At 37.6% G+C, this 13,765-nt stretch overlaps 1 protein-coding gene across 2 annotated transcripts in view; it reads right to left on the bottom strand.

Annotated features, from left to right (window-relative positions):
• Window positions 1-201: 201 nt before the first annotated feature.
• The window catches only part of WDR48 (WD repeat domain 48), a 44,741-nt gene continuing 31,177 nt past the window's right edge, over window positions 202-13,765 (bottom strand). The window contains exons 12-19 of one of the 2 annotated variants that reach the window (XM_067542784.1): window positions 12,407-12,514; window positions 11,759-11,855; window positions 9,595-9,690; window positions 7,389-7,494; window positions 5,980-6,067; window positions 4,550-4,626; window positions 3,158-3,350; window positions 202-2,190 (exon numbers count right to left, since the gene is read on the bottom strand). In XM_067542784.1, the coding sequence (XP_067398885.1) occupies window positions 2,095-2,190; window positions 3,158-3,350; window positions 4,550-4,626; window positions 5,980-6,067; window positions 7,389-7,494; window positions 9,595-9,690; window positions 11,759-11,855; window positions 12,407-12,514 (861 nt within the window). In that variant the 3' untranslated portion in view covers window positions 202-2,094. Of the gene's footprint in view, window positions 2,191-3,157; window positions 3,351-4,549; window positions 4,627-5,979; window positions 6,068-7,388; window positions 7,495-9,594; window positions 9,691-11,758; window positions 11,856-12,406; window positions 12,515-13,765 lie in introns of those variants that run through there. The other variant, XM_067542785.1, reaches the window with a different exon arrangement.

The raw sequence follows: 13,765 nt of genomic DNA, 5'->3' as shown, positions 1-13,765 counted from the left end.
ATACTGCATTACAAAATCTGCATAAATTACTGTGTGGGTTTACCAGTGGATTGCAATTATTTTTAAGCTATTGGGAACCTGACTGAGCAACTTCTTTAAAAATTAAAAAAGGATTTATATGACCTTAGGGGAAAGGGTGAAAAAATGACAACCCCAATGGTTGCATAAGTGAACCAATGAATAATCAAAACAACTTTTAAATATTTTAACTAAAGCCTTTTATTCTGTACAACTGTGAAATACAGATCATTTACCCTTTTGGCATTGCAGACTCTGTCAATCTTTCCTGAAACTGCATTTATTGGGATGGTTCGAAGAGTAACCTTGGCTAATTTCAGACAAAAAAAAAAAAAAAAAGAAAAGAAAAATCTGGGAGCAGTTACAATGTATACAAAGGGATAGCAAGACAACCAGAAAGAATCACTGTATATTAGAACAAAGCATAGACTTCTGCTATTAATAAATACAATTCAGGATAATTTATTAATAAAAGTTACAGTTCTGTTAAACCATTTAATTCACAATATCACTAAAAATGTGCATATAGCACAATTGTGTCAAATGGAGTATGCACAGAAATGGGGCTTAAAAATTGAATTTGACTTTCAAGGAAGGGAAAAAGACATGCTAGCTTAATTCTTAACCATACCCTCTTGTTTAATTGGTGACTTTATCCAGTTAGATGCAGGATGTAATGTATTTGGATGTTTTTCAAACAACATATGACAATGGGGAAAAAAAAATCATTTTGTTAAAGTTTGATCACTGTAAAATCCCAGTAAAGTAATATATCTGGGACTTTCTGTAGCCCCAGCCTAAATCCTGATAGCAAAACACAGGAAGGGCAAGAGCACACATCTCCTGAAGAAACTTGAATAAATATACTGCCCTTTGAAGGCACTTGTGCTTCTGTTTCAGAGAAGAGTTGTATTTTACACAATTTCTTGGTAAGGATTTTTAATTTGTTCTGGCTACAAATAGTCTTTTGGGACAGTCCCAAATTTTCTTGCCAAAGGCTGAAATGCTTTCCCCCGACAGTAAGTTAAACTTTATACAAGGCTACTATAAGTATATGAAAGTCTTAGATTTTTAGAAAGAACATGAAACAAAGATCTGTGTAAGCTAGAACAATGAAATCTGCATATAAAACTTGGGGAAAAAGAACACAAGTACTTTTATATCATGGATATGAAATTTGCTGTGAAGGTTCTATAGTCCGACATTAACAAATAAAAGTTAAAATTTTCAGCATGGTCTTAAGTTTTAACAAAATGCCACAGATGTATAGAGCACAGTTGCCTGGAATTCCAACTAGCGTGTCTTTAAAACAACAAGGACACAGTGCAGGAAGAATTATATTTTTTTAAAAAATCTATTAAGTTTTGCAAAACATGTTTATTCTATTATGATGCACAGCATCACTGGACTGACCCTGCTATAATATTTCTCTAGTGTTCTTAATCTGAATGTCAATAGCTCTCTATGAAAACGTTTGAACTGCAGTATTAAAACAAATCTAATGATGTTAACCTTTGACTTACAATTAAATGGGCTACTTATTTCACATGTGCAATAGCTTTCAGTGTTTCTTTTACATTTCTCTAAGTGATAAAAATTATTTTTATGAATAACCCGTGAAAAATCATTATAGGTAATGTATGAATGGAATGTATTCAAAAAAATACAGTGCATGCAGTTTTGAATTACGTTATGAACATAGCAACTAATATGGCCAAAACAGTGTTTCATAACAAGCACAAGCAGATGAAGATTTAACGCTCTGGAAATAACAAACAAGGAGGAAGCAAGGATTATCATCTGTTCTCTGTACAACTCACATAACATGAACCACTAGGGACTTCTCATTTCACTTGCTGTGCCTTGACTAGGACAGACTTTAGTTTGTCATATAGATTTTTTCTCTATATTACAGATCTATTAGTCACTTCAATTATTAAATGTATACTCTCAGTCCATATTGAGTCATTAGAAGTCTCATCTACCTTTGGGTTCAGTGGGCTTCTATAGTACTATTCCTGGAACCAGTACAGTAAGGTCAAGTAAATGAATAACCATTTGAGTCCATCATTTCTTTCACGTTGATTTCTGTCGGTAGTGAAGTGTCAGATCACCACCACTCTTCCATATGAAGTGCTTAACAGTTCGAAGGTCCATATTTGGATCCAAAACCTGCAGTGTAAGAGGATTTATATTTTATTGCAGAAGGTTGGGTAGATTTGCTAAATCTTTTGATGCTGGAAGTTTTGATTTTCTGACAAGCATATTCTATGCCGAGAGTGGGATACCCTCCTACTGAGGACTGGTGCTAAAGGGTTAACATACATTAGAGAGCACCAACAACAGCATAGGCTTGGAATGATTAGCTTTGTATCAGTAGGTGTCAGTAATCATCAAAATGTATAGCTAGGCAAATAAGAAAAAGGTTGCTTGAGTCTCACCCTAATGTCTACAAATATGGTTAGACGTTTCCAGTCATTTGCTTAGTTAATCTTAATGTTATACAGAAATGTGATTAAAAATTTAATTATTTTCCATTTTCATTTATCATATGCCTTCTAGAATTTGATATCAACCAGAATGGTCATATGCAATAAATTGTAAAGACTAATTTGTTCCTAGTCTGGTTTTACTGCTTGCTAAATAATTTTGTCTGGAAGAGAGGCATACTCTACCCAACACTGATATCCGACAAGCATCGTAGCTTAAAGCCCTCCTCAGTGGAACTCTTTTTTAAAGCCTGCAATCTCTGAGAATAACAAAGTATTGTCACCTGTGTTTACTACTCATATCAATATAGCCAGATATATGGTTAATATGATTACTAGCATGAGCAAGAGTTTTGAGTAGTAGGCCCCCGAAAGAGGATACAGTTCAACAACCAAAATTCTGGGATCTAGAGATGTTTGGTATTGCCATTTATCCACCCTTGCTTTATATGCAAAAAAGTGAACTAGTACTGTCTGTACGGTTATCAGTTAACATTTGAGTTCATAACATTTAATTTCAATGGCATCTGTTTTAAAATAGTTCATCTACGGGTACACTGTTCTTAAAATGTGCTACAGAAGTTCACAAATGATTTACTATTGACAATCATATTTTTGCAAGGCCTAACTGGGTGCTTAAGTCAACTTACCTGGTCCTGGCACAAGAGTTCAATCTTCTCTTCCGCTAACACAGCAATGTCCTCCTCTTTTTCTTGTTCTCCAGTTTTTTCATTATTGGAGGAGCTAGTGGTCTGAGATTCATTATCCAGATTTATGATTTTCTCATAAACATGTTCCATCACTTTTCTCACCTGCAGCATGTCACTAGCCGACAATCGGTCTCTATAGAAGATAATCAAAAGTTGTGATACACCAGATTTAGCCTTACAAAAACACTTATCTTCACAGTATCATGTATAATGAAATTTGCTATAGCACTTATTTGTTTTTATTATATATTGTTTGTAATATAAAATAAAATCTTTATAATAATGCCTTTATATAAATCAATGGTGAAGACTCATCTGGAATACTGTGTGCAGTACTGGGTACCTTATCTGAATAGGATATTGCAGAACTAGTGGGGGTTCAGAGAAGAGCAACAGGAATGATCAAGAGCATGGAAAACCTCAGATGAAGAAAGACTGAAAAGACTGGTGATGTATACCTTAGAAAGGAGATGATTAATAGGGGACATGATAAAAGTATAATGAATTGTAAACAGAATGTAGATCAGGAACTTCTGTTCTTCCTGTCTCATAACACAAGGGACATTCAATTAAGTTAAAAAGATGGGAAATTCAAACTGATAAAAGAAAATACTTTTTTGAGCAACATGTAATTAAACTGTGGAACTCATTGCCACAGCAAATCATTGAGGCCAAGAACTTAACCAGATTCAAAGAGGGACTGGACATTTATATGGATATCAAGAATACACACAGTTGTCATAATTAAAAGATAGCAAATATTTTAAACCTTCATGCTGCAGGGCTTAAGCCAATCTCTAACTATTAGAAACCAGGATGAGACCTAATGTGGGGAGCAGATTTTCCCACACCTGCCTATTGTGGTGTTTCTTACACCTTCCTCTGATTGAAGCATCTGTCGGAGATAGAATACAAGATTAGATAAGATATTGTGTCTGATCCAATATGGCGATTCCTATGTTTCCATCCTCCCTGAAAGGATTGTATACTCTAGACATGAATGTAGCTGCCAGACTGCCAAAAATACTACAGTACCAAGTCAAACCTCATCATTAATACTAGGGCAAGACCTTCTAAAGTAAAGTTAATTTGAGCCACTGCCATTTAGAACTACAATATCTCTCACATCTTTAAAATATTTTTATATCATCCAATGTAGCAGGATATTGTGCCTTAACACTAGATACCATCTCTCCCAAGATTTTAAGACAGTTTGCCCAATGTTGTTCTGATTAACCAAGGGTGCTGTTATTCCTTTTGGCATCCCTTTTATGAGTCTGCTAAACTCTTTCAATATCTCTGAAATATTAAAAGTCAAAAATATATACATACTTTTTTAAAGTTTTTGCCCCTGAAGATGAATGAGGTTGAAGGTAGAAGGGAATCTTATTGAATTTGGGCATATTTTTCTAAAAGGAAACAAACAAAGTGTTAAATTTAGTATCCAACTGGCATCACACAAATTATATTCACTTCCTTATTTCCAACTGGAAAGTGTGTTTATCTAATATGTATATTATTATATCAAATAAAAATGAGATTTTCTCTAACACAGCCACTGAGAACAACTTTTAAAAACATTGTTTAAGCTTTGAGGAGCTCAGATCGGTCTCTCGCAAGTCCTTGGTTTGTCTAGCTTTTATATAAACTGGAGCCCATTTTGGTGGAAGGAGGGTGTCAAAAGCGTACAGCACTTCTACATGATAAAAAAGTCAAAACATTAAATATTTTGTTTAAAAAACTGACTGCAAGATTTAAAGAAGAAAGTCTCTGAGTATCTGGAATACAGCACCAGAAATCAGGCTTCTTAGAAGGTCATCTGTTAAGGAATGGAATCAAATTCCAGACACATGCAGAACACTTCATCCCAACCAGGTTACGAGGGACATTCGGTATAGTTTCAACTCAAAAATGTACTTTTTCTTCTCTTGAACTCTCCCAAATTCAATTTATTTCAGTATATCAGCAAGTGACACTCCAGCAGACACTATGTTGGTCATTTCCCCATCAACTAGGAGACCCCAATGAAACTGGCTTGTTTGAGAGTGCACATAAGACAGAGGTCTTCACAAGCCTGATTTTAAAGCCTGACCCAGACCCAAACTGACAATTTTGAATCATTTTCAGAACAGATACTACCTGAACCCAACACTTCCCCTCAGAACCTGTATCAGCACCGTTGCCAGCATCTCAAGATGCTGTGACTTGTCAGCATGCTCACTCCACAGCACATTGGTGTCAGCCCACAGGACTGGGGCACACAGCTGCAGCCACACCAAGCCCACAGGCAGAAGGCAGTTGGAGAAGACTGCAGATGTGGGAAGCCTCCACTATGCCGAGCCCCAAGTGATGGTGCTGACACAGGTTTTGGGGCAGGGAGTGTTGGGTTTGGGTTGGTTCTGAAAACGAGAAATTAACACTCTTGGGTTGGGTTTGGATCCAGGTCAAGCCTTAAAATTGGGTCGAAAGAGACCTCTATTTCACATACCACACTGGCTCCTATTGGTATATGGAACATAATAAACACAGGGCATACTGGGAAGCAGGGATTCACAATGGGCGGGTGCCAGTGGCCTGCAGCGAGGCTGGATTTCAATGGGCATATGAGAAGAGTGTTTTGAGTGAATAATGCCTTTAATGCCCCTTTTAGTCTGATTACTGGGGATAGTCAATAAACATTACTTGAGATGCTGGAATCTGGTTAAAGTCCTTTACAGTTCACCTTTAAAAGAAGGACAAAGTCTATACCCAATGACACTTACATCCACAGTGATGTCAATTACCCATTGTGGCACAGTTTCATTAAGCAGCATAGATTCAGTTTCACCACCTGAATCCCGACATAATAACCTAAAACATACAGAAATGAGTTTCATAAATGATACAGTTAAGCACCGAGAAGAAAATCACTGTACAGCACATAATTTACAAAACCCAAATGCAAAGATTAAAAAATTGTGCACAAACAGTGATAGGCAAATATAGAAATTTGTAAAATAATGGATCTCCTAATCGGATAAAAATAAATAGTTCCATAACCACAAGTTAAGCAAGAACAGTGTTTTAGGAATCCTGTTTAAATCAATTTTAAATTCAAAAGAAATTTTGTTTAAAAACAAGTAGATACATTCTGGCAGTTTTGGGCCCTAATCCTTCAAGTCTGATTTGTGTTGTGGAGCCTTGCCCTTGTGTGGAGCCCCACTAAATTAACAGAACTTTCTGTAGACATAAGCATCTGCCAGGGCAGATCAGACTTAAGGGCTGGAGCCCTTAGTTACAATTCAAAAGTGTTAAGAGCCGCGGGAATGGGGTTCATTTTACATTAAAATATCCTCATTTTACTTGAATGACCTGGAATCTGAAAGTTACACTTCTCCCAGGCTTGGGATATGCTGTTTTCAGTTATGGAAAATTAAGAAACCTAGACTGAGAAACCAATCTCATTTTAACATCCGATTGATTATTCAGTTACCAGGGATAAACATGAATGCTTATGGCATCCAAAAGCCTGGCATCCCTGTCTTCCAGGGACATTCATCTCTATATCAGGATATATTAGCTGCTAACATCACATTGGAATCAAAGAGGAATAAAAGGCAAGACAGATAGTAATCAGAGTGGCATGAAAAGATCTCATACTACTTGACTGGTCAGAGCCAAGAACTCTCTGATAGGCCAGCAATACACTTTTGGGAGTAGTCAATTCCCCAAACCTGTGATCAGAAAAAAAAAATCTAATCCCTGCAGACTAACATTGCAGCATCATAACAGAAGACAATCATTATACATTAAGTCCTGCTAGAATTTAAAGGGGTATATTAAGTCGTTTTAGGAGGAAAACGGGTCAGCTTTAGGTTGCTGTTGATTGGTCTATAGGAAGGATGGTGTACAGGAAGTGCTCTCAGCGTTACAAATCAACAAGTACTTGTAAGACCTACCGTACAATTCATGACCTTGTAACATACCATGCCTTGATGATTTGGAATCTAGATATTCAAGCTCAATGTTCCTAGTCTGACAATGGAGTGATGTTATGAGCCACAAATCAACTTTATGTGGTCAACCTTCTATTCCCTGGACAATGATTAATTTCTGAAATTGTCCAAGAGCCAAAAATAAAAATAAATAAAATCCATCACTTAGCCACACGGCATTCTCTGAATTTCTGTACCTGAACAAAGTGCGTCCTCCAGCTTCTCCAAAGATAACTGGTGTATGTGGTGGCACCTGAAAGTATCCATTTCCTTTCTGTACTCTGTTCTCCTGCTCACCATTCACTATGACAAAATATATATCAAAACTATTTATCTCATTTTAGAGCCAAGTACACAGACTAACACAAGTTACTGTCTCTTTCAATTACAGTTGGTGAATTAAATAAAAGGAAATAAATAAAAAACATGCAAAGATGTACAAGTATTGATTTCTCATAAAGCAGAATTTCCAGCACATAAATATTTCATGAGAAATACCAAAGGATAATTAGTTCATCATAACTTTGTGGGTGGCGGATCTTAATGTCTGATGTACAAGAGAATAGTGGCCATGAATGGGACACAGATTTATATAATTTGGTGTTATCCTCCTGAATTTTTTTTTAAATCAAACTCTTTGGAGGCAGTGGAAATTTCTGCTTTAAAAATATCACTGTACCACTGAAAATAAGGTAAGGGGATGGTGCTACCTTAGCATGTGTCAGGACCCTGTTCTCAGTGCTTCAGGAACACATACATAGATGCCACTAGACATCCCCTTTTGTTAATAAGAAGATTCCACACCTGTGTCCTCCAACCTGTTTTCCACAATGGTGACTCCAGAGAAACTATGACCACTTGTTCTCCACGAGTCTTTTTCCCAGATTACAACATTAATGAAGTATTTTATTACTAAAAGAGTTAGTATTCAGCATGCCTAGCACAGTCTTTGTGCGGTCCCTTAGCTCTATATTAACATCATCCCTGACTCAAGAGACCCGCCAAGTGCACTTTCGATTTCCCAAGCCACTTTTCACTATTTACTTATTGTTAAATTTTAATCAATTTAAAAGCCAATTTAGAACCTGATTTTAAAATCTTTATTAACTAAAGAACAGTACTAGTCACATGAGTCTATAGGAGAATCAGGTCTCTGACAACTCGGAAAATTTGTAAAGTGTCATTCCTCATTCTCCCTACCCCAAGATTAAAGTCTGCTAATATATAGCATGGGAAGTAACAATGCAAGAGCCCCCAAAATACCCTGACAGAGTGACTCAACCCCATCATAAGACCACACTGTGAGTGAGAAAATAGCTAAACTCACATAATCCATAGGAACATAGGATTGGAAGGGACCTCCTAGGTCTTCAAGTCCCGTCACTTGCTATTGCAAGCAACTCCACCATATAAATCCATTCACAATTTTATCAAGATGCATCTTAAAACAAGTTAGGTGTGTTTCCCCCCTCTCCCCACTACTGGAAGGCTGTTCCAGAACCTCATTCCTTTGATGGTTAGAAAACTTTTTCCAATTTCCACCCTAAGTTTATTCCAACACATGCCATGGCCTTCAGCTGAAGTCCTATCTGATAAAAGTGCCAAGAGAGACCAAAACAGTTTTATAAGGTAGATATCTGTAAGAGATCTGAACTTAGACCAACTCATTTTACAAAGCCCATTAAATGGGCAATGGACACCAAAAACATTTGAACTGCTTTGGCCCAGGTTGGATGTGAACTGGTATCCCAGGGAACGGTTCTACCAATCAACTCCCAAGGCTTTGAGCTATGCAGTTTCTCTTATTTTCTCCCAAATTCACCCATCCATATTGTTTGCCATTTACATAACCCTGCTCTTAACCTCACCTTTCCTTTGTAGATTACTCTTGAATGCAACTTCCTGGGCCTGCACACAATTCTATTTTCAACACCCATTCAGTATAACACATTCTAACAAATATGACTGCTATTTATTAGTTTATATTGACCTGTCCATAAGCAAATTAGGCAGCATGCCCTGGTAACTTACCCAGAAAAGTATAACTGAATTACTCCCATTCTCCCGTCCTGTCTAGGACTTATGGAATTTATTGTCTCCCTTAAAAGCCCAGCCTCTAATTTCATCAGACAATTTTTTTCACTGCCAATTGATAGCATTTCTGTATATTCACCCTCGATTCACATTCAGAATCAGCTTTTCAATTGTTTCCTCTTTACTGTGGAGTTTAAACAGGATTATTGTCAGCGGAGGCGTGCTATTTGAACCAGTCCAAGGCAACAAAGTTATACTAAAAGCTATTATACATGTAGAGACAACTGTAAAAAGCTCACCTAAAACAAACTAGTTATGAATGCTAGAGACAAAGGACTGAAAAATTCCCATATTGTACAGAACACTAACCATGGTTTATTTCATTTTCCTCTTCATCCATTGGATTGATGTGTGTTCTAGGCCAATACTCTAGAAGAGCTTGTAGCAGAAGCCCTCCAAGGTTCACTATAAGCCATTGTTAAAAACATAGAATATAATTATGTAAAATCTCTGACACATATAGCCAGTTTAGACAAAAAGACACCATAACTCTGTTTTTTAATTCATAGTTGGTTAATAGAATTAATTGTAATATAGTTAATTGTTTGTTTCAGAGAGGTAGCCGTGTTAGTCTGTATACAGCAAAAACAATGAGAGTTCTGTAGCACTTTAAAGACTAACAAATTTAATTTTAGCAGGCATAAGCTTTCGTGGGCTGCAACCCACGTCGTCAGATGTAAGGAACAGAAATCAGATAGGAGGTACATATATACATATCCAAGGATAAGTAACAACAATGGGGAAGGTAGATATAAGCAAAGTCCATTCAGTTAGAGTAGTTGAGGCCTATTCACAATCATTGATTAGGAGGTGAGAATGTGTGAACAGTGACAATTACTTCTTGTAATGAGATAACCATTCCAAGTCCTGATTCAGACTCAGTTTGATTGTGTCAAGTTTGCAGATGATTTCTAGCTCAGCAGTTTCTCTTTGAAGTCTGTTTTTGAAGGTTTTTTTGTAGAAGTATGGCAACTTTCAAGTCAGTTACAGAGTGTCCTGGGACAATGAAGTGCTCTCTGACTGGTTTCTCTCAGGATCAGGGACTTAGGCCCAGATCCACAAATGGACTTACGGCATTTAACTCTCACTGCAGGCGCCATGGAGATCCTCAAAACCTTGGCGCCTAACCCTGAAGGTGCCTAAAATCCTTCAGCACCTAAATTTCCACCGATAAAGTCCCAATGACAGCTAAGTTTCTGCTTTTGGGTACGTGCACTGCTGCCTCACTGTATGAGCCTGAATGCCTTATCTCATACCTAAGCCCCAGAAGGATCCTTGAACCAGATGAAACTAGACATTCCTCTGTCTATCTTGCCTGCAAGGCCCAATCTGGTGGGCATGCTCTGAGCATGCCTAATTCCATACAAAATTGCAAGGAGGAAAGGAGACAGGGCAGCAGCTTCCCTAGCCTTTAGTCCAGTGGTTAGGGCAGTGTTTCCCAAATGATGGGTCCCAACTCACCTGTATATTTTGGGACCGTTCTAGATGGTCGCCATATCCAGGCCGGATGAACTCATCACTGGGCCCTGACCTAGGCAAACATACACTTCAGCTGGCCTGGTGTGGATGGGAAGCCCCAGGTGGGGGTTGAAGGGAAGAGGAGGGGATTGGTGAGTGAGCCTGCCTCGCACTCACCCCACAGTGGTGAATTGAACCAGCACCTCCCACTTCCTGGGTGATTTAACTAACCACTGGGCTAAAGGTTATGAGAGAGACTGCCACTTTCTCCCCGTTCTCCCTGGGCTTTTGCATGGAGTTACATGTGCGCTGCCATCCTTCTTGCAAAAAACAGCTTAGGTGCCTGACTCCAAGAAAGGATTCCCAGCTGTAGATCCCAAATGGAGAAAGGCCCCTAATTCCCTTTGAGGGACAGGGCTTAGGACATACCCTTCTCCTTGGCACCTGCCATTGGCTAGTTTAGGCAGCTCCTTGTCTAGAACTGTGGCTTTTGTGGATCCCATTCTTAGGTGCTGAACTCTCCCCATGCACTAAGCAGGGAACTTGGTGCCTAATTCTGGGTTTGTGGATTCCACTGGGTGGCAAGGCACCTAAAAGGTAGATGCTGCCATGCTCTGTGTTGCAATGCCTAAGCTGTTTTGTGGATTTGGGTCTCAGTCTTTAGTCTTACAGAAAAAGCTAATTTTGCTATAATTAGTTTTTAACTATTATTTTAAGCTGTGAGTTCATAACAGTATTATTCTCTAGTTTAGCTCTTTCATGTAATAATTCCAGTCTAGCATTTTTCATTTTGCTTTTTGAAGGACTGCATTCAAGTGAAATAGACAAACTGAACACAAGATTGCCATTTTGAAGCATCTCAGTGCATTTTCATTGGAATCATTTGGAAGATTTAGTTCCAAGAAAAGTGAGGAAGTCCGAGCAATCTCAAAATTACCATCTGCCAGAAATATACTGATATATGTACTGGGGTTTTGTATTATTAGAATAAATGCTAATTTAAATTAAAACTTACATTTTGGATCAGATCCATCTGGACTGCTAAACCCAGCATCTTTTGCTGAGACCCAAGCTGCAAAGCAGTCACTTTCATCTAAAGTAATTGTCAGCATCTGTCAAAAGAAGACCATTGGGAGGAATATAATATGAATATTGTATTAAAAGAAACCTGCAGGCTTATTGTTATATATACAGAAGACACACTAGGCTGCAATTACAAAGTATGGCAACGTTTGATTTTACACAGACTGTCTAAAGACAAAACACTCCATTTGTCAAGTTTTATTAAATTAGTAATTGCAGTGTATAAGACTAGTTTAAACCAACATTATCTCCTTACAAATAATTCTGTAATTAACTATTCTTTGTGTTATCAAGATCCAAAGAAGTATTCACTGATGTTGATTGAAAGATATATAATTTATCAGATTAACAAAATATAGTTTCTCTCTCTCACACACACACACACACACACACACACACACACACACACACACACACACACACACACACACAAAATCCCCCCCCCCCCCCCAAAATCAGAGTAAAAGCTTTATATGGCTCACAGAAGGTTTAATAAAGTGTGTATGTGAATGCTTTCATGAATTGTCATATGAAATGAAAAATGCCCAAACTAGGAAAGAAAATTTAAGTTGCGTCTTACCCCGGTTTTTAAGTCTACCGAGAACCAGTTTGGCACATAAACCATTTTAAATCTCTTCTTTATTTCTTCTTCAAAATCTACTTTCCCAAGGTCTTCAACTTTACATGCCTGTACACCAGAATATTAAAAAAAAAATACAGAAGTTCCTTAATACTGAATATCCAGTCATATCCACTGTTAATCTTTAATTTGAATATCAGAAAAATTAGTTTTTAATGAACATTTTCTCTCATCCTCTACATAATGCAATACTCAACTTGAAGATTCACATTCTCAAAAGGTTGCACAATACATTGTGTGCTAAAGTAAGCTTTTTAGTTTTCTAGGTAGATTGAGGCCAGTACCCTTCAAACACAAACAGGAAAGGAGGGAAGCACTATTTCAGAGCAACATGAACTTCTTCCCCAGTGCTTAACATTGCCTTGAACTGCAGTTCAATTAAAAAAATAAACAGATTTGATTCAAACAAAAAAGGAACAGAATGAATATTAATATTATTCACTGCAAGTTCAACATCTATTAGTTCTATCTAAATGCTACTCTGATTGCAGTACTTATTGATCTACTGACAAATTAATACCAAAAATGGATTTTGAAATGCTCTTTTTAAAAAATATCTGTTTTAAATCTGGAAGAATTACTCACTTGGTCCTAGACTATAGTCAGTAAAGACCCTGTACCCCCAATATTAGAATGCACCTGCACAGTAAGCCTGGAACCTCTAGTAAGGTCTGACCAGTGCTATGGCTCAGACACTCTCTTAAGCCATGGAAAACTCTAGTGTAAGTAAGCAAGTCCCTCCCCGCCAAAACCTTCATTTACTCTCTGTTCCTAACACGCCCTCACAATCCAATATAGGCTTCAGGAATTAGGGATGGAGAGTGGAGTCATAGGTTAGTAACTCTTTTCTTTTTCTTTTAAATATTGTCAGTACAGATCTCCAGTTGTAAAGTGGACTGAATCCTATATAGAAACTTGTTGTGAGCTAGCGCTATCCCAATCCCTGAAGGCAAGGTGCATTTAACTAAATCTAGGGCATGCCTTCGGAATGTCCCAATTATGAAATATGTTAAGATGCTACCAGGTGCTCAGTACAGCCTTTATACAGCATTATTCTCTGCACTTGGCCTCAAGATCTAATGCCCATCTCAGGAGAGAAGTTCTTCTCTGTAGGTACTCAATTAGATATCCTCCTCTTCAGTTTCCTACTGTTAGTGAATCTCCCAAGAGTGGGGAAAATTTGTACTGACAGTATTCAAAGGTAGAAAGAAAAGTTACTCACCTTTCACTGGAATTCTTTAAACAGACTGTTATTACCACTCTTCAACCTCCATCCCTGTTTCTTCACTATATAGTGGT

Source organism: Emydura macquarii, unplaced genomic scaffold (genome assembly GCF_026122565.2).
Source record: "Emydura macquarii macquarii isolate MOO-44397 ecotype Brisbane River unplaced genomic scaffold, CSIRO-AGI_Emac_v2 contig_719, whole genome shotgun sequence".
NCBI lineage: Eukaryota > Metazoa > Chordata > Testudines > Chelidae > Emydura > Emydura macquarii.
This window is presented reverse-complemented; position numbering and strand designations above follow the sequence as displayed.